The sequence below is a fragment of the Perca fluviatilis genome, chromosome 22, assembly GCF_010015445.1.
Source record: "Perca fluviatilis chromosome 22, GENO_Pfluv_1.0, whole genome shotgun sequence".
Classification (NCBI taxonomy): Eukaryota; Metazoa; Chordata; class Actinopteri; order Perciformes; family Percidae; genus Perca; species Perca fluviatilis.
Window position 1 is genome coordinate 21,630,020 of NC_053133.1, and position 24,472 is coordinate 21,654,491.

General features: G+C 40.0%; 1 protein-coding gene across 2 annotated transcripts in view; it reads right to left on the bottom strand.

The window, feature by feature from the left end:
- The window catches only part of gpr158a (G protein-coupled receptor 158a), an 85,220-nt gene that overhangs the window by 25,305 nt on the left and 35,443 nt on the right, over positions 1–24,472 (bottom strand). For both annotated transcript variants that reach the window (XM_039790419.1, XM_039790418.1), the window contains exons 3-5: positions 21,965–22,067; positions 16,965–17,191; positions 10,244–10,312 (exon numbers count right to left, since the gene is read on the bottom strand). In XM_039790419.1, the coding sequence (XP_039646353.1) occupies positions 10,244–10,312; positions 16,965–17,191; positions 21,965–22,067 (399 nt within the window). The remainder of the gene's footprint in view (positions 1–10,243; positions 10,313–16,964; positions 17,192–21,964; positions 22,068–24,472) is intronic.

A 24,472-nucleotide genomic window follows, 5' to 3' on the forward strand; every position in this document is an offset into this window, starting at 1 on the left:
TTTTGTCCACCAAACAAACCTCTCCCTTACTTTTCACTAAGGGGAGGGTTAGTGTTAGGGTTTAGAACAGGTGTTTGAGTAGTGAATACCTCCAAACCTTCGAAAGAATAGTTAGACTTTTTGGGAAACCACTTTTAATTTTGTCATTTTCATTATGAGATTATGTGCTGGACAATTTCTTGGCCCAGAAGAGATGCCAGGAAGTTACAGGTACTGGCCAAGAAATAAAGTACACCTAGCTTAAACTAGTTTGTGGTGCTGTTTAGTTGTATTGCATTATACAGAGAGGTGTTTCTGTTATTAAGCCTATTTTATTGATATAAATGGGAATGACACCTGTCAGTATAATGCAATGCAATTCAACAGCATCACCTCTACATCCTCCAAAATGCCCATACAGCTGAATCAACAACTATGAAAGTTCTCTCCATCCAACTGGAAGTTCTCTAAACTGGCATTACATAATGCACTAGTTGATGTTGTCGTTTATTGAGGATGCTGTTGTGTGTGATGACCTGTTGTGAATGAGATATTGACCTGACAGCAGATGTTGCTAATGCGCTTCTCAAAGATGACTTGTAAGACAGTGACTAAGCAGGTGGGTCATCAGTATTTTGTTTTTGGATGATGACATGATGGCTGTTGATGGGAACATCAAGTGGTGTTGTGGGTTTGAACCTGTGATGATGTGGATGAAGGGCAGCCTCTCTAAGCACCACATCAACGTGCAACCAATCAAACATATTTAACGCACGACAGAGAGACGATCCCTGCAGTGAACTACATTTTTCACTGAGATGTTGTTTCTTTGCTCAAATATTTTAAGTGCTCATATTATGCTTTTGGGCTTTTTCCCTTTCGTGTTTTTCCGTGTTATATATCTTTTTGTGCATGTTATAGGTTTACAAAGTGAAAAAGCCCAAAGTCCACCCCAAAGGGACTTACCATCTCCCACAGAAAACACTGCGACTCCCAACAAAGATGGAACAGAAGTGAGATGCCTAAAGAGAGATGTAGCTAAAACACAGAGCTCAACACACAGGGTGAAAAGAGGAGCTGCAGAAATGTGCAATGCAACAAAAATATGTTATGTATATATAATAATTATGAACCTGAAAATGAGCATAATATGAGCACTTTAAGACAAATCAAGACTAAAACAAAGACACATACCATATATAGCACACCGACATCCCAGCAGATTCCCAATTCCAGTAGATTTACATTGTTAAATGCATGATCCATCTATTATTGTTCCATTTATCTAGGATATTTAACAATGATCCCTGGTTGAATTTGGAGTGATGGGACTCTAAAAGAACAGACAAACATACCAAAAGTAAGATTCACACACTAACCCACTTAATCATTCAATCAACACTCAGTCACTTAATTTGCAGTTATCTTTCATTCCTAATCATCTCTCATTTCAGCACCCACCAGCTGGCTCCGCACGCACGCACGCACGCACGCACGCAGATTCAGTGGGTTGGTTACCCAATAGAGAGTGTCCCTGTTGATACGACGGTGACGCAAGCCAGCCAGCTGTGGTGCGAGCAGTGGCTTTCCAGGGAGCAGTTGTGATGTTGGCTACCTCTATGTTCAACTCTCTTGTCGTAGTCGTTGACGATGATCTTGTACTTTTGAGTTATCGGTTTGTTCTGTCCATTTTGAAAAGAGTGGAGACAGTCTACTTTTTATAGTGTAGAAAAATTAAGGAGACATTAAGGAGGGCAGCCGCCTGTTGCACCAGATGATTGATCGTAACATTAAATATGAAGTAAACTGCTATGATGTAACTATAGTTAGTTTCATACTAGTAAACTTTTTTTTTCTGTTGTACCGTTACTTCTTATGCTACAACGTAGCTAAGTGGCCTATAATTTAAAACATTTTTGCAGGGAATGATGTTTCGTGTCGGGCAGAGTAATACTAAAGAAAAAGCAACTACCTTTTTGAAGAAAGCAAAACACCTACAAGAGACTGGGCTAAGGCAACTCCCATCCGTGGATCTATTATCCAATACATTTGAAATACTGTTCGCACAATTAAAAGCAGCAAGTCAATCAGTGTGCTCCTGTCCCTTTTTTTTCCTGGGATTTTAGCTGTTCTCAAACTGAGAGGAACCTGATTCAGCTGCATACTGCTGGAATATGCACAGATAAACCTGTTTCACCTACAAGTCTGTCTTATTAAAAAGGTAATAAAGTAATAAAATAAGTATGCTATCAAAATTCAAGAGTCAATACATTATGCCATTTTAACGTAGTTTGGTTTGGTGAGCTCACACAAAACATCTTACATGCAGTAACAACCTTGGGGCTTAAAACAACTGATTTAAATTGTTTTTTTTTTTTTAATAAATGGCTAATACAAGCGCAAACCAGCTATGATACATACCGTTGCATACATACTGTACCCTTACAGTGTCTTATAGACAGGAATAATAAGTGATGTTGCAGAAACCGGCTGTCCGGGTTAAATTACTTACTCAGACTTTGAAAAGAAGGGAAGAAGTTAAAAAGATTAACAGACAGGGTGAGAGGAGTCTAACAGGGTAGATTTCAGCACACCAGACCATGTTAAGCTGCAGCAATAACACCAGCTTAGTGTATAAAGTTGAATTGACTATTAAACTGAGCAAGGGTATGTTTCATTGCTTTTGAATTCAACTTTTCTTTTGTCAGAAGATGAATGTGTTATTTCCTCTTAGAAACGTACACAGCTACATTGCTTTAAAGTAGGCAGGGTTAACTTATCTCTCAAGTGGCATTTTCATTCTTCACACAACAACTTATGTCACTTTTCATGTGGTCAACACCATGAATGCCTTTGAGGAGTGACTGTCCAGAAGTGTGTGCCATGACCATCATTTGCACAATTCAGTCTTTTCCCTACTTATGACCACAATCCTGCTTTTGATTATGGCCACTCAGACAAGGTTTATGACATTGTACAATCTTGTTAGTTTGAAGCATACCGAAACCTTAAATATGACCTTAACTACAGTATAAATAATAGCCAGGTTTACCCCATAAACACAGCTAGTGTTAGCGCCTAACTTAAAAGTCATGAAAACACAAACTCTGCAAACTCGAAAAAGGCTTCATGTGAGAATTGTAACACACCCACAACAACAAAATATGGCGCCCGAATGGATGCACCACAGAGCATACACAAATAATTTTGTGCAAGACTGCTTTAGAAAATTAGCTCTTGCTTTAGGGCAAACAGGAGAGATTCAACAAATAACACTTAAGAAAAAAGAAAGTGGGTGGATTCTTATATTAAATTAATGAGGTTAGCAAAAGAGCACCAAAAACAGCAGTGTCATGTAATTAACTTGTAATGTAGACAATAAAAATGCAAATGTGTGAGTGCATGGGGGGGTCGATGCAGAGGGTGAGAGTTTCAGGGATTGATCCTCTTTACCGTGAAGGTCAGGGTCCCACAGGGTATCCATCACATAGGATGTCAGACCTCTTCCTCAATGCCGTGAAATTAATTTAACTCACTCAGTAAAGAGAAAAATACCTGCGGTCTGTTTTTCGACTGTATATACTCTGAGTCTCATTCTTTACCTGACAAACAGTCGACTGTTGACCTGCTTCATTCTTAGTTGAGGACACCCCTAAGCATCCACTATTTGTGTTAGCATATTATATGTACATATCACTTGAATCTAATAACAGTTTACAGTTTTTATTGCAAGGGTAAGGTTATACACCAAACATATTGTGGAAATCGAAGTATTTACATACTTAGTACACATTATCTCTGGCAGTCATCCAGAAATCATAGAAACACAGTTGCAAATTGATCTACTGTTTAGAACTATGATTTAGATTCTGGATTTTAATGAACATTTTTTTAAATTTGATTATGCTGAAGCGTAAATGGGGTGTTAAGTTAATACTGTTAAACTATGTTATGTTATACTGTATTATATTATTTCTTTGGCCACTTGGGGGCAGCAGAACAAGCTGTAAAAACAACACTGAAATATGCTAAGGTCTTAGCAAACATGCTTATTTACGGATCCAGCAGACACAGAGCAACATTACCTTTAGGGGTGTGCAAAAAAAAAATCGATTCACATTCGTATCGCGATTAAAGCTCTACCGATTCAAAATCGATTCACAGAATTCCAAATATCGATTCATATTTTTTTATTTATTGTATGTCTACTGCAATCACATGGGAAAAGTAACTGCATTTACACACGGTGAATCTTTTTTGTTTTGTTTTTTTAAATCGAGAATAGTTTTTGAATCAAAAATCGATTTTGAATCGAATCTTGAGCCTAAAAATCGAGTTTCTTTAATTGAAAACTACTGCCTGCTGCAGCTGGAAATGAGGTTGATGAGAGCCATGAGAGTGAACTAAAACAGCAAAGTGGCTGGTCATAAAACCAAAACAATGAGCTAAAAGATGGTAACTTAGACCATGTTTGCCATAAACCTTGCAACATTCTGCTTCAAAGATGATACTTCAACTAGAGTTTTGTCTTCCTGTTTTGTGTCATAAAGCAGTTTTCCTTTGTGCAACCAAATCACACCTGATGAACAGAAAATTGCAGTGGAGACTTAGATTTGTCTTCCTCTCAGAAATGTTTATATTAATTTTGTTAATATCTCTAAGTGAATGTGGTCAGAGCTTTATAAAATGAAGGTGCTGATATTATAACCCAAATTATTTTGTGCCTCTGCTAGACTTACAGTAATAGAAATTTAAAATTGCGGTTTGAATGCTGAATTATTATGGTTGGCTGCTATGACGGCTAAAAGAGCAACCTCATACTAATGAAGCACTTACTAGAATGAAAATGCCAAAATAAAATATCATATATTAGCCATCTGTCAGTAATGCAGTATAAACACATCAGTTTGTAGATTTTAAAGTGACTAAAACTGAAAACATTAGCCAGTTCCAGTCAAAAGAAGAACAGACAACCCTGAATTTCAGCCTTTTGTTATCACAGTTTCTTTGGAAACAACCCCCAGCTAAAGGGGAGAAAAATGACTTTCAGCCATTTAGTGTGTCTGTCTCCATCCGAGTAGAGAATGGGATGGTGCAGCCTCGGGAATATTTCTGTCATAACAAAATCTCCTGCTACTTTTAATGTTTTGACATTAAAATAGTGACAGCCATCCGGTCTGCCCATGCCTCACTTATTCTGGTCATCATCTCCTACCCATTCCTGGCCTATTCTTTTTTTCTAATCTACAAAACACCTTCAGTGTGAGAGAGTGGGAGGTGGGAGCAGATAAGAGGTGGGGTGTTGTAATAGCAATGGATCCATTTTTATATGAAAGCCGACACTCACTACCGCATGGGAAGGGCTTTCTGGAGGGAGGTAATGCTTTCTTCTGCTACCGCTGCTCCCTGAGGTGGGCAGAGTGTAAATTACATCCAGCTCACACTCTGCACAGTCAAGACCAGAGCTGGCTAACGGTTGCCTCCCACAATTCCCCTCCCTCCTCATCATCAGTTAGATTCTGAGAGATATTTCCATCTTGCTTGGGCACAAAGGGACGTATCAGAGAGGGAATAGCTTGCCTACATGTGGTGATGCCATCTTTCTTTTTCCAATTTCTCATCATTTCTATCTGTCTGCATCATATAGATGGAATGAACACTCCAGCTGCAGCAGTGCATCCTCAACCTCATATGTTTTGGGGAACTCCACAGCACTTTGCAGAAGGAAGAAGGGAAGCAGGGTTTGAAGGGAGGGCTGGAAATGCAAACAGCAACCCTCCAGATCCACTTAAGTCAGATTGAAAGTGTCAGAACAGCTTGGATGGAAGGCAGAGCAGAGCACGGGAGAGAAATGGCTGGCAGACTGTGTTTCATGGCTTGTCAGGTCAGGATACATTATCCCCTGGCCATACTGTTTCTCATTAGCCCCCTGATGTGCTGTGAAGCCCTGCCTGCCTGCCATGCATGGCAGAGCCCCGAGTTGGGCTGAAGTGGCACCTTGTCCTAGCTTGGCACAAAGACAATGCTGGGATTGGACAGGTGGAAAGACAAGGAACAGAAGATGGGGGAATAGCACTCGAAGGTCACTGGTTTCAAAACCGCAAAAGTTTTCTTGAGCAGAGCATGACGCTCTCTACTCTGCCCCTAACAATCAGGTTGGGTTAACAGGGGGAAGTAGAGTGATGTAATCCTTCTCAATGTATTTTAATTCTTTTAGGCATGTCTGAATTTGTCAGGTCAGTATCATTACATAGATACGGTCCTCATCAGAAAAACAACAGCCTATGAACTAGGTGTCGAGGTTCTCTACTTCTGTGGACTAAGTAAGACAAAAGTAGCTGATGCTGTTAAAGGTATAGAACCGCAAAACCTCTCCGTGTGGAGGTCAGGGTGGATGATTGGGTTGTGCAAAGCCACTGACTTTGATACGTTGACACTGCGGTTTACAACCTCCTTCGTAACCGGCAGGTGAGGTTAGTGTCTTTAAACAATAACCATGATTTTCCTCTAACCTTGTGGCATTAAACCAAAGCAGCTCAGAAAAATATAAAATATTCATATAAATATATTATATATTAAATATTTTTTTGTGTAATTTGTAATGGTTTTAAAAGGCAGAAACTATGTCATCTTGCCAACAGGGGCACCAGATCAGAAAACATATTGGTTGTTTAGAACAAATGAAGACTTGTTTGCCAAATATCCCCTGGTTAAATTACTTCTGTTTTATTTAACATCCTTAAGCTTGAGAGCAAACACTATGATAAGTCGTTACAATCAAGATTGGATCATCGTCTCAAACTAGTGACACAAAAAAATTCCACGTAAACTATTATGTCATATTTTGATGTGTAACTACGTTTCTTGTGACAGTAGCCTCAATAGACCACAATGCAATGCAGCTGTTAGACAGGCTGCATTTTCAGTTGCACATTTGCTACGCTTTTTCCTCAAATTGCTATTATTACTATTAAAACAAACACAAATTTAAATAACAAGAAAGTTTGTATGGATCAAGCAGAAGAAGATCTGGGTAGTTGACATGATCAGTACATACAGCTGAGAGAGAACCACAGAAACTCATCAACTGATCGTTTTATCAAAGGTGAATTTAAAGGAAGGTCTGAACAAGTCATAACTGGGAAGCGCACTACAAAACCATCACATCAAGAAATGCTCAACACAAGAGGTGTCATAATTAAAAACACAGACTTGCAGATTACCACTTTTTCATATGAGTTAACATTTATGAATGCATAAGCAGCAGAGCAGAAGGCGTGACATGTCTCACAGGGGAGAACATGCAGGGAGAGAACGACAGCTAGTGTGGTCTTTGGGGCAGCCTGCACTGGTGCATACACAGATGGGTAGGATGTAACAAAGGGAAAATAAGTCACACACGCTGTGTTGTAATGCATGGGGAAGTTGTTCAACTACAGCATTTCCTTCTGTTTTCTACCAATAACCACTTTTTATATACATGCTCAAATTAAAGCAAAAAAGGAGAAAAAGTGGGGAGAAGATAAGAAACCTCACCATGAAAACAGTGAAGAAACCTAAACAAGAATAACCTTGTTGAAACGGGGGAGGGGGAGAGGAAAGGCAAAGCGAATGTGGAAATGTCATTGTTCCTTTAAGCTATTTTGTGACACATGAGCTGCAAATATTGTTATGACAAGTAAAATCATGTTTAATTAACACGTTTTTTGCATTTTTTTCCCCATTACTGTGAAGCACCTATCAGTGTCTTTTGGCAAATTGAGGCCAGGTGGCACCACAACGCCTCGGATTCATTACTCATGTCTGTATTCTTGGCTTGACTGGAGGAGATGATGGCATTCTGAAAAAAACAAGTAGGAATGGTAATCGAAACTCTGTTACTTTACTCCATTCTAAGCCTCCCCAGCAGCGTCAATAAGACGCTGCAAAGAGACAAACGCAGGGCTGGTGAGCTAATCCAGGGATCACATTGTGAATCACAAATGCGTGTCCGCTCTCCTCCTCATCTTCACAGCCAGACGGAAATAGCCGGCTTTGGCACTGCCATAATTTTGCCTCTCTCCTTCTGCACTCCCTGTTCCTCCCTCCTCCCCTATCATTTCTAAGCAGGGGGGGCTGAAGTTATTGCATGTGACACTCGGAAGAGAAAAAGGAGGGGAATTTCATTACTCCACAAAGCTGAATGCCATGAGAGCAGGATAAGATGTATCTCCTGCTGCTTTATAATAGTGGAATTATTTTAAATAGAAGCAGCAGCGGCGGAATATTTCTGAATCTATATTTAGATTGGGAGTGATGCGTCTCACCCTCACAGCTCTTCTGTGGGCTTCACAGGGGAGACATGGAAATGCATCAGGGTGGAGATCAATCTAGCGTGCTGCACAAAGCCAAGCAGAAAGATGCTGTTTACACACGATCGGGCCAAGATATTTTATTAAAATAACATTGGCCGTGTTCACAGTGACCATTTTAGCATAACAGTATAGAATAATCTAATAGAATAATCTAAACTCTAAATAAGGTAGGATTTATAGAGTAAGATACGAAGCAAAGTTCCCTTTGTACTACGTTTTTACAAGCAATCTATTTTTATCATTCGGTGCCATCACTACACCAGTTGGATACAGGATTATTATCTACTATTCTTCCATTCACTAACCAATAACCTGACTCACAGCTTGCTTTCACTCCGCAAATTTCAAACATTATTACTTTCTAGAACCTTGTCGCAGCAAATTGCATTGATTAGCCGGCTCTAAATCAGTTGGCACTGCTTCGCTAAGCATATAGCTCCACTTGATTGCAACTAAATTGCAATTAACCAATACTCCAAGCACCCAAGAGGAAGATAGATACATGTAAATCAATGGTATGGGTGTTGGATAGAGTCTGGTCATCTGCAGGAATAATAAGGTGCTTCAGAAGTTGGAAAACAACAACAACAACAACAACAACAACAACACTACATTCTTTCAATTCTTTGGTTCACCAAAGGAAGAAAGGGTCTCAGTCTTACATAAAGCCATTTTCAGTTGATGGTCTTTTTTATCCCCTACTAGCGAAACCAAGAGGTCATATGGGGCCAAAGGAAACAATCAAAAACCAATGCCAAAAGTGAAAATGAAAGAAAGCTGTTTTGATTGATTGTTTGCTCTCTAATAGGACATCCACTAGCTTTGGCCAATAAATACTTGAAACTCAAAACTTTCTTTGCTTACACTTTGACCTTTTACCACACACTGTTCTGCCTGCAAGACACTATCACAAACTACAACTTTTAAAGCCTGATAGTAAGAAAGGTTTTAAGGGTATAAATATATACAGTATATAAACAGTTTATTAAATCCTTGAAAGCTTTATGCCCAAATTCATTGTTAGTAGGGCTGGGCACTACAACACGGTATGAAACGTCTATTGTATATATTTTTCTATTGCAATGTCTAAAAACCAGCGACCAAACTGCGTTACGTCAATATCGTCAATAAAATGATCGTTGCACTTCATGTTTTTTTTTTTGCAATAAAGTTCTTAATAAAATGAGAAAAACAATGTACTTTTCATTTCTCAAATATTTATTTCATTAAATAGGCTTTATTTGGTTATTACAGACTATTTATTGAATTACCAGAAAATGTGCTATATGGTGATGGTGACAAAAATGGCCAAAATATGAATTAAGGTCAAATAAAATGTAATGTAGTTTATTCTGTGTGTTAAGGTCTGAATGAGCGCAGTCTGTATAAGGCAGCGTGAGTGGCTGGTCAACAGATGGTAGTGTTGACAGGCTGCTGGGTTCATTGGCCAGCTCTGTGTACAGTTAGCGGGGGGTCACCAACAAGCCCTGGGAAGTTTGTCTCTGCCAGTCCCGTTTTATCACGTGCACACCTTGGCTGGGAAAACCCTGCTTATCACAGCTCCATGTGGCTGTCAAAAAAACACACCAGGTATGATTTATGGACTGAGGTTTGTACTATCTGACCAGGCAAACAATCCCGCTCTGTGCCGCTGCTGCAGATATGAAACTTTGTTCTGTTTGAGATGAATGAGCAACAGTTTGAACTGACTGTCAAACTGAATGGCCTTCAGTCAAGGAGAAGATTTTTGCTTTCAGCTCAAAGGAGCATGGCATGAGAATTATCAGCAAAAACGCCAAGAAATGAGCACATGAAAGGATACGAGCCTGCACACGCACACGCACACGCACACGCACACACACACACACACACACACACACACACACCTCTAGTGAGTGTCTCAGGCTTACCGGAAAGTAGAGAAGCAGAGCTCCACACAGGATGGCCTCCAGTAGGACTAGACCTGATGCTCTGATACTCTGCCAAAAAAGAAAGATACACCATTTATTAAAACTTGTTGACGACATGATGGCGAATTAAACTTGTTGGCGACATTTTGGCGACTTGGGGCTGGCGCAACAAGCTACACAACGCTGTCATACTATTTCCTTATGAAGTTGTTACGGTTAACGTTAGGGCTGTGCAGTTAATTGAATTTCGAATTTGATTTCGGCTCCCAACGATCACCAAATTAATACAATCGAGAAAAAACGATTTTTTTTGCCATGTTCTGTTTTGCAAGAACACTCTTATTTTGTCTTGTGTTCTGAATGACACACGCATGCGCACATTCGCCCCTCCCAAAGCCATAAACTCTCTCAGCCTATACAGTCAGGGAGGCAAGTCGTGTGCATATCATCCGCTGGAATTTAAAAACTCAGCGCGAGTAAAGATGGCAGAAGGAGGGCAGCCACAGCAGCGTTTGGTGAGCAAAGAAAGAAAAACCAACTCCGTTGTCTGGGAACAGTTTGGCTTGGAGGAATCCGACTACATCCCTGGCTACATGGTAGTGGCTGCAACTAGACTGGGTAAACATAGCCCGATCTGCCGGCGATTTGATTTTGCCCTGTTCAATCTTAAAAGATTGAGCTTGGTCTGGTGATAGCCAGACTAGGCTGCAACGTAAGGGAACACCACGATCTGACCATCTGATATTACCCTGTAAACTGTCTAACATTAGCCAGAAAAACGAGGATTGCCACTGCCGTTAATTAACGTTATCTAACTATTAGAAACTGTATAATGCAGGTTAGACTTTAGTAACCATAATGACGATAAGAACAATAATGTTTTATCATAGAAATATTAACGTTATAGTCTTGCTAACTGCTGGCACATTTTCCCTTGACATGCTGTTAGGCAGATGGAAATTAGCTTATTTAACTAAGTTAATGTTACATTACAGAACAGTTATTAATGTGTATTATTATTATTATATTATCCAGTTAAATGAAGTACAGTTCAACGTTACGCTATTGTGCGTTAACATTTAACTATGTGGGGCCCACATAGTTAACAGACTGGTGTTTCTGGCTAAAAACCTTTAAGAGATTATATTAGCAGCCCTACCAGCATGTTGACTTGAATCATTTTTATATTTTGTCTTACATTTTAGTTAACTTATTTGCTGTTAATGCTGGGGCCTGATGGTGGGCCAGCCTTTAATATTCTTGGATTGAGTTACTAGCTGGAATTTGTTGAATATATTTTGCCAAAATGTTGCCTACTTGTTTTCAAGATTGTGGAAGTGCACTTTATTGTTGATCTTATTTATTTGTGGTTATAATTTTTACTTGAATACTTTTATACTTTGATTTGAATATCTGTTATATTATTTATTTTGATAGTTCAAAAAGTACAACAATTGAAAGGTGTCTTTAATTTTTAAACATACGATCTCATATTGTGCTAAAATAGTTGACCGAAACGTGTTTCTGAAAACATTTTAAGCGAGAAATAGGCCATGCAGTTGCTGAATCTGACTTCATGTCAGATCGATAAAAGGTCAGTTTAAAAGATTTTCGGCAGATTTTGAGAGGCGTTTGTCCCGCTCGTCATTTCCAGAATAGCGCTCCACCAATCAGATTGGTCATTGAGTCCGACTGCCTACTGGCCGATTCAACATGTCAAATCAGCCAAAATGAAGGCCAACGGCTCCTCCGGCTGACGACGGCACCGAACACACGGAACAGACTTGAGTCACTGACCTCGCCAGACTGTCCGACGGCCGATTATCGGCTTGGTGTGTCAGCGCCTTAACACGTTCCCAAAGTCATGTGAAAAAAATCGTGTTACATAATCATGATTTCAATACTGACCAAAATAATCGTTATTATGATTTTTTCCATAATCGAGCAGCCCTAGTTAACGTGTTAGCAAACAGTTGCTTATTTACACATCCAGCAGACATGGAGCAGCATTAGAATTCATTTGGAGTTGGCAAATTACTCATCGTTTTGGTCTCCAGCAACTACTGAGGGAAATATTTGGTTCTTCAGCAGCTACGTTCTAAAAGTACTATATTTGCTAACGTTGCTGTCTGCTGTTTGATGCTGGAAAGGTTATGCACAGCATGTTTATCAAATCAAAGCTTTTTTTTTTTTTTTTTTTTACTGAAAACGGCTGCTTGAAACAATGCTAAGGAGAACTTTAAAGGAACACGCCGACTTATTGGGACTTTAGCTTATTCACCGTAACCCCCAGAGTTAGACAAGTCCATACATACCCTTCTCATCTCAGTGCGTGCTGTAAGGCTGTCTGACGCCGCTAACATTCTGGTTCTGACAGGTTACTGCAAAGCAAATCATTCCGCCCAAGTACTATATTCTTCCGCCTGAGAATATAGTTCCCGGTTTGTTTACGGTTATAAGACGGCTGTGTCTCACATTACGTTGTTTTTTGTACACGCTGTGACTCTACAAATCACAACATGTAAATAGGAACATGTTGGCGTTATTTTGTCACTTTTGTCACAATTCGGAGCAGTAGGATTAGTGGAACCATTCACCTGCATGTTCTGTGCTGGCCTGATGCCGCCGCCGGTGTCAGACAGCCTTACAGCATGCACTGAGATGACAAAGGTATGTATCAACTTGTTTAACTCTGGGGGTTACGGTGAATAAGCTAAATTCCCAATAAGTCGGCGTGTTCCTTTAAGAGTAAATCAAAACATTAAAGTTGCATGCCCTACAGTCAAACCACAACAACAAGCTGAAAGATGCTAAAACACTGCATAAAGCTGAGATGGGTAATAATCTTCTGTCCTCTCTACGAACAACTCTTTTTGCATCATACGTAGTCCTTTGATACACTGCTGATATAAAAATATTGATTACAGCAGCTTAAAATTTTTAATTTCAAGGAATTGTAGTCAAGTGTATGTTCAAAACCTCTAAATTGTACCAGAATACTGTTTTTTTCTTTTTTTTTACAAAATGGATACAGGGCTCAGTGTTTCCTCTATGTTGGACCTGCCCCCACTCTTAAAACGCCCCTAATATTGTAGCAGGTCGAATCAAGTCTAAAACAGCAGGTTCTCATAATGTTCCAGGAGGATTTAAAAGGGGAATGGAGCCATCTTCTTTGTTGGCTAAAAGAGAACAAAGAACAGTGAAAGCTCTCGCCTCAAGGACTTTTTATAGAAGGGTTTACCTTTTCATGCACTGTCTGTGCTCCGCTTGTGTAAGATATTTAACAAAATATTGTCCTCTAACTGACAAGATGCTTGAGGGAGCTTTCAAAGAGCAGAGTAAAATGTTGCCACTTATTTAAGAATACATACAAAAGACAACACAAAACACTAGCCACAGCTTTGTAGACCACATGAGTGTTTATCTTATAAGATATATTAAAATATGCAACCCAAATTAACTAATTTGTTTATGAAAATTACATGTTTTTGATTTATCGCAGTCTGTGGGGAGCTCTGAAACTAAGCTCTTAAACTTAGTTTGATAAGATTAACCGGGATTGCATTAGTGGTATTTAAATGCTGACAAAGAGCCCTGGAGTATCTCAAACTTTTATCTGCTTTATTAATGAGAGCGATCTTTTGTAGAACTCTGGTTGATATAATGGCTGAGTCTTCAGGTATGTGGGAGATAGAGCAGCTAGATGTTCCCCCGTCAGTAATGTGGTGAATCTTCAGGCTAATCCTCGCACGTCTAATGCTCAAGACAAAGCCTTTAATTAAGCCAATTAATTGACAGTAGCAACTAGAGGCTCAGAGGATTTCAAGTTCGATCAAAAGTTTACTTCGGTAGAAAGTGAACTCCGTAAATAACACAACACAAGGCTTATACAGTGTTTACAGTCACATTTCACAGTAGTAAGTGTACACATACATACCGAAGAAATTCTGTTATCCTGCTATATGTTACAACTCAATAAACTTTTTGTATTGCAGGGTAAAATCGTGCATGTTTTGGTAAAAACTGCAGCAATTTGTTGGGAATAATACCTAAATAGGTAGTAAAAACAGATGCCGAGGTTGAGTAGACAAAAAGTAAGAGCGAACACTCTCAAAGTTTATCCACTGAACATTTAACTGCACATTGTCCACTCTCTGACTGATTTATGGGAAATGCATTCGCGGAAACAAGCAGAAAAAGCAAGGATCTCATCAATTGTCACTTTACATTATTCCAATAATCTGACAAGTTTTGGTGATCTGGATAAAGAAATCTACAATGTTAGCACCATGCCACACCACTGAATCTAGAGCTTTTATGAATATCTAGTGCATGCGCTAAATCGGAATCTCCGCTTTGCATAGAGAAAGTTGGGTGTTTGTGAAATGTTTTCATCTTTTGATGATGAAATGAAAATGTCATCCCCTTTCATGGTGATGTAGAGAATATATTATTAACTAATGTGATTAAATAAGTGGGTGTCGTTGACATTGTCAGCCAGGTGTGAACCTACGAACCATATTAATTATTTCTCACTGGCACATTTCACAATAGAGATTTGATGAAAATATATGATATGAATTAAAGCCGGGACAGATTTAGTCTTTATATGCCCACATATTATCACTCAGACTGTGAAACATGAAGCTGTCAGTGGCCCAATGTATAAATCAGAGTAAATTCGCTTTAGTGGTCTCATTTGCACACACTGGTTGCTGTCCAAGTTGCTGATGTTGAGTTGATCTGTGGTGCCTGGGCTGTTTGAAATTATTTCAAAGCTTTATTGTGACCACCCACATACTGGTGTATTGAACCAGAGGGCTTTGATGACCATAAGACCCAGAAAACATCAAACATGCAACTGATGTGATGTTATAATTGTGAATTGAATCTGTGGCTTATGTGCTGCTGACAGAACAAATTCCCTAAAAGCTGAATTATATTACTGTGTGGTATCTCAAAGATTGTAATAATGGAAAAGTAAAAAAAGAAAGCTTAAGTATCTCTGTAGCAATCTCAGTTTAGTCCCCGTAAAAATGCCAAGCTCATTAAATTGTAATACATGGATCAAACTCCGTGAGGGAATGTTTGTTATGAGCATGTAATGATGCATTAGTCTGGCTATCACCAGATCAAGCTCAATCTTTTAAGATTGAACATTAGTCTGGGGAGTCTGCTCCGTATTTTCTACTGCACAAGAGGCGTGATCAACGGGCATAGTTCAAATGACTCTCCAGGGCTCTCAAGTTTTGAAGACAGGCAAGAGTGACATCCCCCCAAAAAAAATAGGGGTGTTTCATTAATAACATTTTTTTATGTTATTATTAATAATTGCTCAGATTTACATAAGAAACGATTTGACACATGGCACTGACAATTCAACCAAATACAAAGCAATTATACAATTTCCGCATGGTGACTTATGCGGAGGGGTCTGGGGGGGTCCTCCCCCAGAAAATTTGAGCATTAAACTCTTCATTTCCTGCATTCTGGTGAATTTGTATGCACCTATTTATACCTTTTTCTGAATTAATTGATGCTGGAAATCTATGTAAAAGGTGCACATAGATTATAATCCAAATATAAAAACATAATGGAATATATTGCAGTAAGGCTCTCAGGCATTCTGTATTGTTTTCATCTATTTATTCTTCTGTAGATCAGCTTTTCTAATTATATCTGAGTCAGCACACTGCACAGCCTAGCATCATTTACTCTTCCCTTTTCTTTTCCATCTTTTGTTAAGGAAGTAGCCTAAACTCCTTAAATGTGCATATGACAATTATTCACGTCAATAATAAATTCATTCATTTTAATGAATTAATAAACCCCTGGACTATAATATTTCAGATTTGTTTGAGCAAGATTTCTGCTCATGTCCAAAACTTTGTGCACATTCAAAATATAGCTGTGTTATCTGAGTTTTGGATGAGTAGTGATATTTTGAGAAAAATAAAGTTATAATAGTCAATATATTTCAGAAAATAATCTACCTGCACCATAGTCTGCTGTGCATTACGTGATTGCTCTGCTGAGACGGTAGATCTCAGACCATCTGACAGACACAGAGCCCCGTTTGGGTCTCTGGTCTCTGAATGAGCGAACGTTTAGGGAAGTGGCTGTACGCTGCTCTTTGCTTTTTTTCCATTGGTTGTTGCGTTAAATCTTACCCAGATACAATAATGCTATTTTCTGATTGGCTATTGTGTAGCCCCTTTCTTTTTTTTTGATTGGCTGATAAGTGGCAGGCTCGACTAAGAACTCCAGGGGAGACGCGCTTGATTCCTGCCGGTTCCATAGTGAGAGCGGCGCCGGCAGAGACATTTTGGCCGCTGCGGCATATTCAATTTATTATAAATAGTTTTTCTGCTTGAGAAATACAATGTGTGGCGGGAAAGCGTGACAAAAGACCGAAATGAGTGACTGTCACGCTCAACGCGTGACACTTGAGAGCCCTGACTCTGTACGCAATTGGATAGCAGCAACGCTTCGGTGGCCGCTATGTTGAATGTAAACAAGAAGCTGCTTGGTTGCTTCTCTATCGACCTCGTGTTAAACTCGCCAATTGTGCGCCAGGTCTATAAGCCAGTTTGTGATTGGTCCCCGCAAAATTGTAACGGAAGCAGGATAGATAAAACGTACAGGTTTCCAGCCTGAGCTGCATGGCGAAATCAAATCGCCGGCAGATCGGGCTCGGTTTACCCAGTCTAATGATACATACCTTATTCCTGCGAAAGTGGTAGATGAGCACCATGCTAACGAAGACAATCAGCAAGCACAGGCACTGGAAGGAGAGCACGGCCAGGCGAAGGGGGCCGTCCTCTCGTGCCACACAGGGGGTGTCGTCCTTGCAGTAGGCACAGCCCTGCTGGCATGGCAGGCAGTCACTGGAAGACCCCTCGTCCACATTGGGACCGCTCTCTGCAGCTTTTCCCTTTCTTCCCATCTCTGTCAAAAAGATTGAGAAATAAAGGAGTTAACCATTGACCCACTAAAGCTTGTCAACCTTCTGCAGATATCATTACTTTTGTGCTCCAAGACAGTGATTCCTAACCATGGGTGTTATGGGGCAGCAGCCTCCCCAGTTCCTAGAGTGTGTTTTTCCTTTTCCCTTGTGGCCCTGTCTGTGCATGTAGGTCAAGGGGCTTGTCAGTCAATCACAGGTGGCTCTGCCACTCAGCAAGCGCAGCTGCTGTCAATCATCTACTCACCTCACCTGTACAAAAGTCCTGGTTGAACTCACCATCTTCGCCAGATCATTCCATCTATCAGTGTGGTAACTTGGCCAGAAGATAGATTCCAGTCTAAGTTAAGTCTCTGGTCTGTTTGCTCCTAGTTTCAATGTTAATTGTTTGTCTGCTCAGACCCTGCTCCACTCTGCCTCAGACCTACTGCACTATCCACCTCATGACACGTGGCTTGCACCACTAGTGTTTGCTCTGCTGCCTGCTCACCTCCGCTCTGTCCATACCCCGCATTCTGATCTGGAGATTACCCTGTCACAGTTTGGTCCCTAAACCAGCTCTCTGAACTCATCTTTGGGCTCATCACTGGCTTCTTAGCTGATGACAAAAACTGTCCAAGTTAAAGTAATAGACAAAAGGTTCAAATCGTAAGCTAAAGGTAATGGATAAACAGTTGAAATGTTTTCTAAAAGTAATGGTTTGAAGGTTGAAATTGTAAGTCAATCTTTGAGAGCGCACAGGTATGGATTTGTAAGAGCAGAATTACATTTGTGCGTGAGGAAGGACAGAATCGTGAGTGTTACTGATGATGTTAGCATGCAAGAGTAATAGTGTGTCTGAATCCCCGTTGAAGTATATTGACGAAGTATCACAGTTTGTCACGCAGTTGTTATTTTTACACAAAGTTCATTTCAAATGTGTTCATGTTTCCATACGTTTTTAAAATAGAAGCAGGTTGTGTCGGGAAAAACTATAATTTTCTTAAGTGTCCTTGATATTGAATTTTCCTCTGGATATGAGACCAGTATTAAAAGATAAAGGAGATTAAGTGCTTCTATGACAGACTGAAGCATCCTGAGTACATATAAGCCTATCCCTCTCTGACCTTACAAAAGATTCATCGACTTGTGTCAACACAAGAAAGATGGATCTATATGTGTGAACATGAAAAGTCAACACTGCAGCACCTTGTTCAGTCACTGGCATATCATACAAGGCTGATAACTGTGGCTTTCTCGGAAAAAAGCACACAGGGACATGCCAGAACTGAGACATTTTAATCCCGACAAGGGCAAGACGATGGACGGAGAGTCTAATGACCTAGCTGATTGGCTGAAACTATAAAAATCTATATTTTTGATGCAAGATCTGGGTGAGAAAAAAAGCATTCAATAACTACCACTGAGGTTGAGGTATAAACCAGGCCCTAAACCACTAACTGCTTCAAAAAGAGCTGCTTTGTTGTCAAACATGGTTATACAAGACAGCAGTGAATGCTAAAAAAACAGGGTAAACTAAGGTAAAAACCAAACAGGGACAGCAAGAAGCTAGTGCACTTGTTATTGGTTTGTATAGAAATCCCCCTGAGAGATGCCCATATGGCTGCATAGATAACGAATAGTGGACTTATACAGAGCTTTTATGGAGGCTTTATTGGAAACAGCCATTGTCTCAGAGATTTGAAGGGATTTTGCCTTTATAAAGAAACTGGCCTATTTTTCAAAGCTATGACTCTGCACATCATTGATCCCTTCAAAAGGACTACTTATCTCCGTAGCAATGAGTCATATCCTTCAGCTCATTCTCGTTGGTTTGTTGCTCCTACAGTTTACAGACAGTCAGAGGAAACTTCAGCAACTTCTTCCATATATTTACATGCAAGATACACAAAGGAAGATCACTAGGAGACAAAGGGAAGTTAGTTGCACTGGCTTTCTCTGCAAAGGAGTGTCAAGGATGTCCCCTTGTGGATTAACAGGCTTGTTATTGGCCCCATGGTGGGCCAAACTGCAGCAGTACGCCTCGCTAACAGGCTTGCCTCTCCTCTCTATGTTTGTGTTCTCTCTCTCACACACACACACACACACACACATACAGAGCTTTCATGCAGACCTGCACGCATGAACACGCAAATTCATGTGCGCAACAAACAACACAAACAGGCAGAAGCAGACATAGATATCCAGCTCTCTGAGAAAGAAATTGTGCAGCATTTTTTGCTATTCGGTGCATGAAGGGAAAACATCTTAGGGTAAAAAAATGGGTGCAATAAGATGGCGAAGCAGGGAGGGAGGGAAATGGGTGAGAAAAGGGGTACAATTGAGATAGACACAGAGGAACATGCTGTACGAGGTTTGTGTGGGATGAGACAGGAGGGAAAGTGGATCGAAATGAAAGTATGAGAGTGATGGAGGGCAGGTGAAAACCACTGGGGTTCTGTGTCTGCAAATGCCTTTTTTTAATTAACTCACAGCAGACAGAATAAAGTAAGTACCATTAAAAAGATATTTCCCATCTTGAACCTGATTAGCCGGAGAAGCCAGACCCACGTGACGCGTTCGTCGAATCAGCTGCGGGTTTTCATTTTTTGGGCGACAATACAGATCAGCGGCGCCTGCTGTTATGGAGACGTATTATGTCTCGCGCACGCGCAGAATGTAGGCTCAAGTCGGTGTCGCTTCGGTGTGTTCCGAGGCACTTTTTGGCCATCGGGGTTGGTGTGTCAGAGCCTTTACATAACGTAAGGTGAACTTATGGTTTTTTTTGCAAACAGCTGCTAGTCATGATAAATCAATATATATGCCACTTCAGAACAAACTAATAAAATTAGCTCATCTGCTATATTTGTACTAAATGAGAATGAAAAGATCTGTCTCTTCCAAACATGGTGCTTTGTTGTCGTTTTTAACCTTTGCTGGCAAATTACTTTGATGAGCTCATCTTAAGATTGTGCTGGACAAAGGACACAGAGCAGGGAGTCCAACCCTGTTCAACAGCTGATAATTAGAGGCGGTAACATTTAGGGTTGGGCATCGTTTGGATTTTAACGATTCTGATTCCAATTCAGATTCTTCCTTTCGATTCCGGTTCTCATCGATTCTCGATTCCGATTCTTTGAGGGGTGGAGTTGAAACGGATCAAATGCTTAATTCACAAATAAGAGGAAAGTTTCATTTTGATTCAAAGGTGGGCTGCAGTTTGAAGGGGCTTTTTCAATGTAAAATAAAGCTACACTAGAGCACCGCTTACTGTGCTCCAAGGCTGCAACCCAACAAGCGCCTGGCTGCTACGGAAACCCAAACTTGCGCATGTTAAATTTGGAACCCATGATCAGATTTGAAACCAAATCCTCCAAACGATTCCAATAAAGAAACGATTCCGATGGAATCGTAATTTTTGAAACGATTCCAAGTAGGAATCGGTTCTCGATGCCCAACCCTAGTAACATTAGCATAGAGTTTTTAGTTACTTTTTAGTTTAGTTTGTGACATTAACCCCTAGAACCCTAGGTTGTTTTATTTATTTTTTTATTTTGCCAGTTTTCACTCCCTGTATTGGCTGAAACCAGAGTTATGATTGTAGGTCTTAGCTTGCCATGCCATATACTAAGGAGCACCCGATGCTACATGATTTCCAAGTGTATAAATCAATTTGTTTAACCTTGATAGACTGAAAACTGGTATCACTGCAAACAGTAAGTTTCACTGATATCAGCACTATGTTTACGGCAACTTGATTCTTGATGCACAATGCCTCAATCAGGTTCAAAGAGTTAATGCCCAGTCCATAACTTTGTTAACCTTACTCTCCTAAAAATCACTTTGGTACGTTGTAAGTGGAAACATCTACACAATAAATTACATTTACTGTACCATAACTGTGAAAAATCCTTAAAAAAATATTTCTCCACTTTTTTTCTGACTTCTGCATTTTCCAGTCCAAAGCTCCTCTGACCTCAAATTATAAAGCCATTATGTGATTTTAAATAACACTGTTTCGTATTATGTTTTCAAATGTATACAGGGAGGTCAAATTTTATTCTATAGAAATATTAAATGACCCAATGTGGGATCCCAACCCCAGAAGAGCAAAGTAGCTTCAACAAAAAGAATTGAGACACTTTAAAATGCTCAAGTGGGTTCAGGTTGTTCAAGGTTAGAGTTTTGGAAAATAAAAACAAAACAAAAACAGTTTAACAAAATAATCTTGACTCAAGGTCCACAACATTCATGCACAAAACTTAAAAATAATCTAATTCTGTACCTACAACACATAAGGTACCAACTATCCCTCCACCAAAAAGGATCAAGGTTAGAATGTTGTAATTTGCCAAACAGAACAAATTCTTCTGATGGGTTGCCCTTAAAGGTGCAGTAGGTAAGACTTATAAAACTAACTTTCTGTCATATTTGCTGAAACGGACCCTATGTTCGAGTAGAACTACATGAAGCAGGTAATTAAAAGAAAAAAATCCAGCTCCTCTGGCACCACCTACAGCCTGTAGTGCAATTTGCAATCATGCACACGCATTCATTCTCCCTTGTAGGGGGAGGGGCTTAGGAGACCGTTTGGGCTTTAGCAGAAAGGGGGGGAGGGACCGAGAAGTTGTCAATGTTCAAATTCTTTGACTAAAGCCGGGATCTCCACAATCCTACCTACAGCACCTTTAAAAAGTGACTACTGAAGTCACCTTTCAGGGACCAATCATTCTTATGAAGTATATATCTGAATAGGTGACCGTTTGTCACAGACTTACTTGTAAAGCCGTTGACAGCCACTCTGTTGGGGTGGTAGAAACCCTTCTTGCAGTGGCACGTGTACTTGTCCAAGACAAATCCATAACCCTGGATCGGCAAACACTGCAAAAACAAAAACATGTACATCAGCCACACAGAGAAGACAGTGGATGCAATTTGAACTTGACTTTCAATGATAATAAATTAGACATTTTAGTGAAAAGAATTTTAAACACATCATCTTGTAATACACACTGATAAGACACTAATATAAAAGCAATTAAAATATGTCAATACTAAACCAAAAGTAAAGCCTGTAGCTCGAAATCAGTGAAGAGAACTTGGGATCAAATGTCTTGTGGGAGGGACAAGGGTCTAATTATTTAAGTTGTGAGATTTCTCTCTCTGCCTAACTGTGCCTGCTCGCCACTCAATATTAAATTAGTGAAGCCACTTCTATTTGATTGAAAGTCTGATAGGAAACAGACTGCGGGCTGCTGAGAAAAAGACAAGGGGCGTCAGGGGGCATCCTTGGCAGACTTTGCCAAATTACAAGATATAATTAATATCTAAATTAAGAACCGACTTATTTGCTTGATTAAATGAAAACCATTAATTATATTTCTTGTGGGAATGAGATCTTCTCTTCTGCATGAACACATTTGGGTCATTGACGTAAATCGCTTTTTTTTCTTCTTGCTCTCTCCCTAAAACTACATAACAGTTTGTTTTTCTAAGCAGAGATGATCATGACTTATGAGTCCCAAGAAACGACAAGGGGCCCAGAATAGCAACGGTACTTCAGCTGACACTTGACACGCTATGAAGTGTTTGTGACCTGACTGTGATATCTAGAGGCAAGGCCAGTGGCAGCGTCTAAATGAAGCATCAGTCATCGCAATGCTCTTCACAGCGGACTGGACTCTGCACGTCTTAAGAGGCAGCTATTTCTGACTGTCTCTCAAGGTCCTTGGTAAGGTCTGAATGCTGAGAAAGTAAGCCCTCAGTCAAAGCCTTGGAGAGGCAGGCCAGGGCTCAAAAGCACACGGTAATTACCAGGTTACAATTCAGGGAACAAGTTCCTCAAACAAATTCCACTGAAGAGACCAGAGCATTTAAAGTGGCACTACACTAAGGTGTTGAACACGGCTCGTCATTTCAGCGGTGACAGTTTTGAAAAGGGTCCTTTTGATCTTAAAACCATAAACCTGTGTACAGTACTTTGACACTTATTTAGACTTCAACAAGATATCACACAAGATATTACACCCACAAGACGTCTATTAAAATATTTGCTTATTTCGCTTTTTATAATGGCAGAAAGAAAAGTTAAAGGCCCTATGACATGCTGCTTTTTGGATGCTTTTATATAGGCCTTTTTGGTCCCCTAATACTGTATCTTAAGTCTCTTTCCCGAAATTCAGCCTTGGTGCAGAATTACAGCCACTAGAGCCAGTCCCACAATGAGCTTTCCTTAAGATGTGCCATTTCTGTGTCTGTAGCTTTAAATGCTATTGAAGAGGAGGGGGGGGGGAGGGGGGGCAAGGTGGAGAGTGGGGGTGTGACCTTGACCAACTGCCACTTTGCTCGTTTGCAATCCATGATGTCTCTCTCTTTCTCAAATGCCAAATTCTCTGGGCGGGCAAAGCAGAGAAAGGGGAGGTAACCTTGCTCCTTATGACCTCATAAGGAGAAGATTCCAGATCAGCCCATTTGAGCTTTCATTTTCTCAAAGGCAGAGCAGGATACCCAGGGCTCGGTTTACACCTATCACCATTTCTAGCCACTTTTGGGGACCATAGGCAGGCTGGGGGAACTCATATTAATGTTAAGCATTTTCATGCGATGGGACCTTTAACGAAAAGCTGTTGAACATAGTGGAGCATTTAGCAGCTAAAGAGAATGCTAAAGAGATTAGGCAACTGTTTGTCTGCTAACACATTGTCATATAAACTTTGTATGCAGATCACACTGTACTGTATGTAAATGTTGTGTTTGTTCCAGTTTAACTGTATCCTACTTTTCTTTCGAATAAATGTGAAAAAGCGAGCCAACATAGAATCTACCGAAAGCTAGCAAGCCTCATGTAGCCAAGCAAGTGCAAGCAATAGATGGTTGAGATGTTGTGAGCAAGCCACGCTTATGCTTTGTATGTTTTATTGTGTGTTTGTGTTTTTAAACCTGCAACAAATATGTAACTTCACACTGAACAATGATATTAAACCACCTGGCCAGTCAAAGATTTTAAAGAGGCAAATCTGACGCTGGTAAATCAGACTCTGAGAATTACAAGCTCACTCAATGCTTAGGAAACAGTTCAGATGACAACAGTTTGATTCAATACATCCTGTTGGCGACAAGTGTACATTTTATTTGGGAAAATTGGAAAAATCTGCATAATAGATGATCCACCAAATTGGTTTTGATTCAGGCTGCTGAGTTGTGTATCCCTTTATAAATATGTGCTGGTGCAGCTTTAAATGAACATGATTTCATCTGTGATTCTCCAGCAGTTGTCTCCTCAGGAC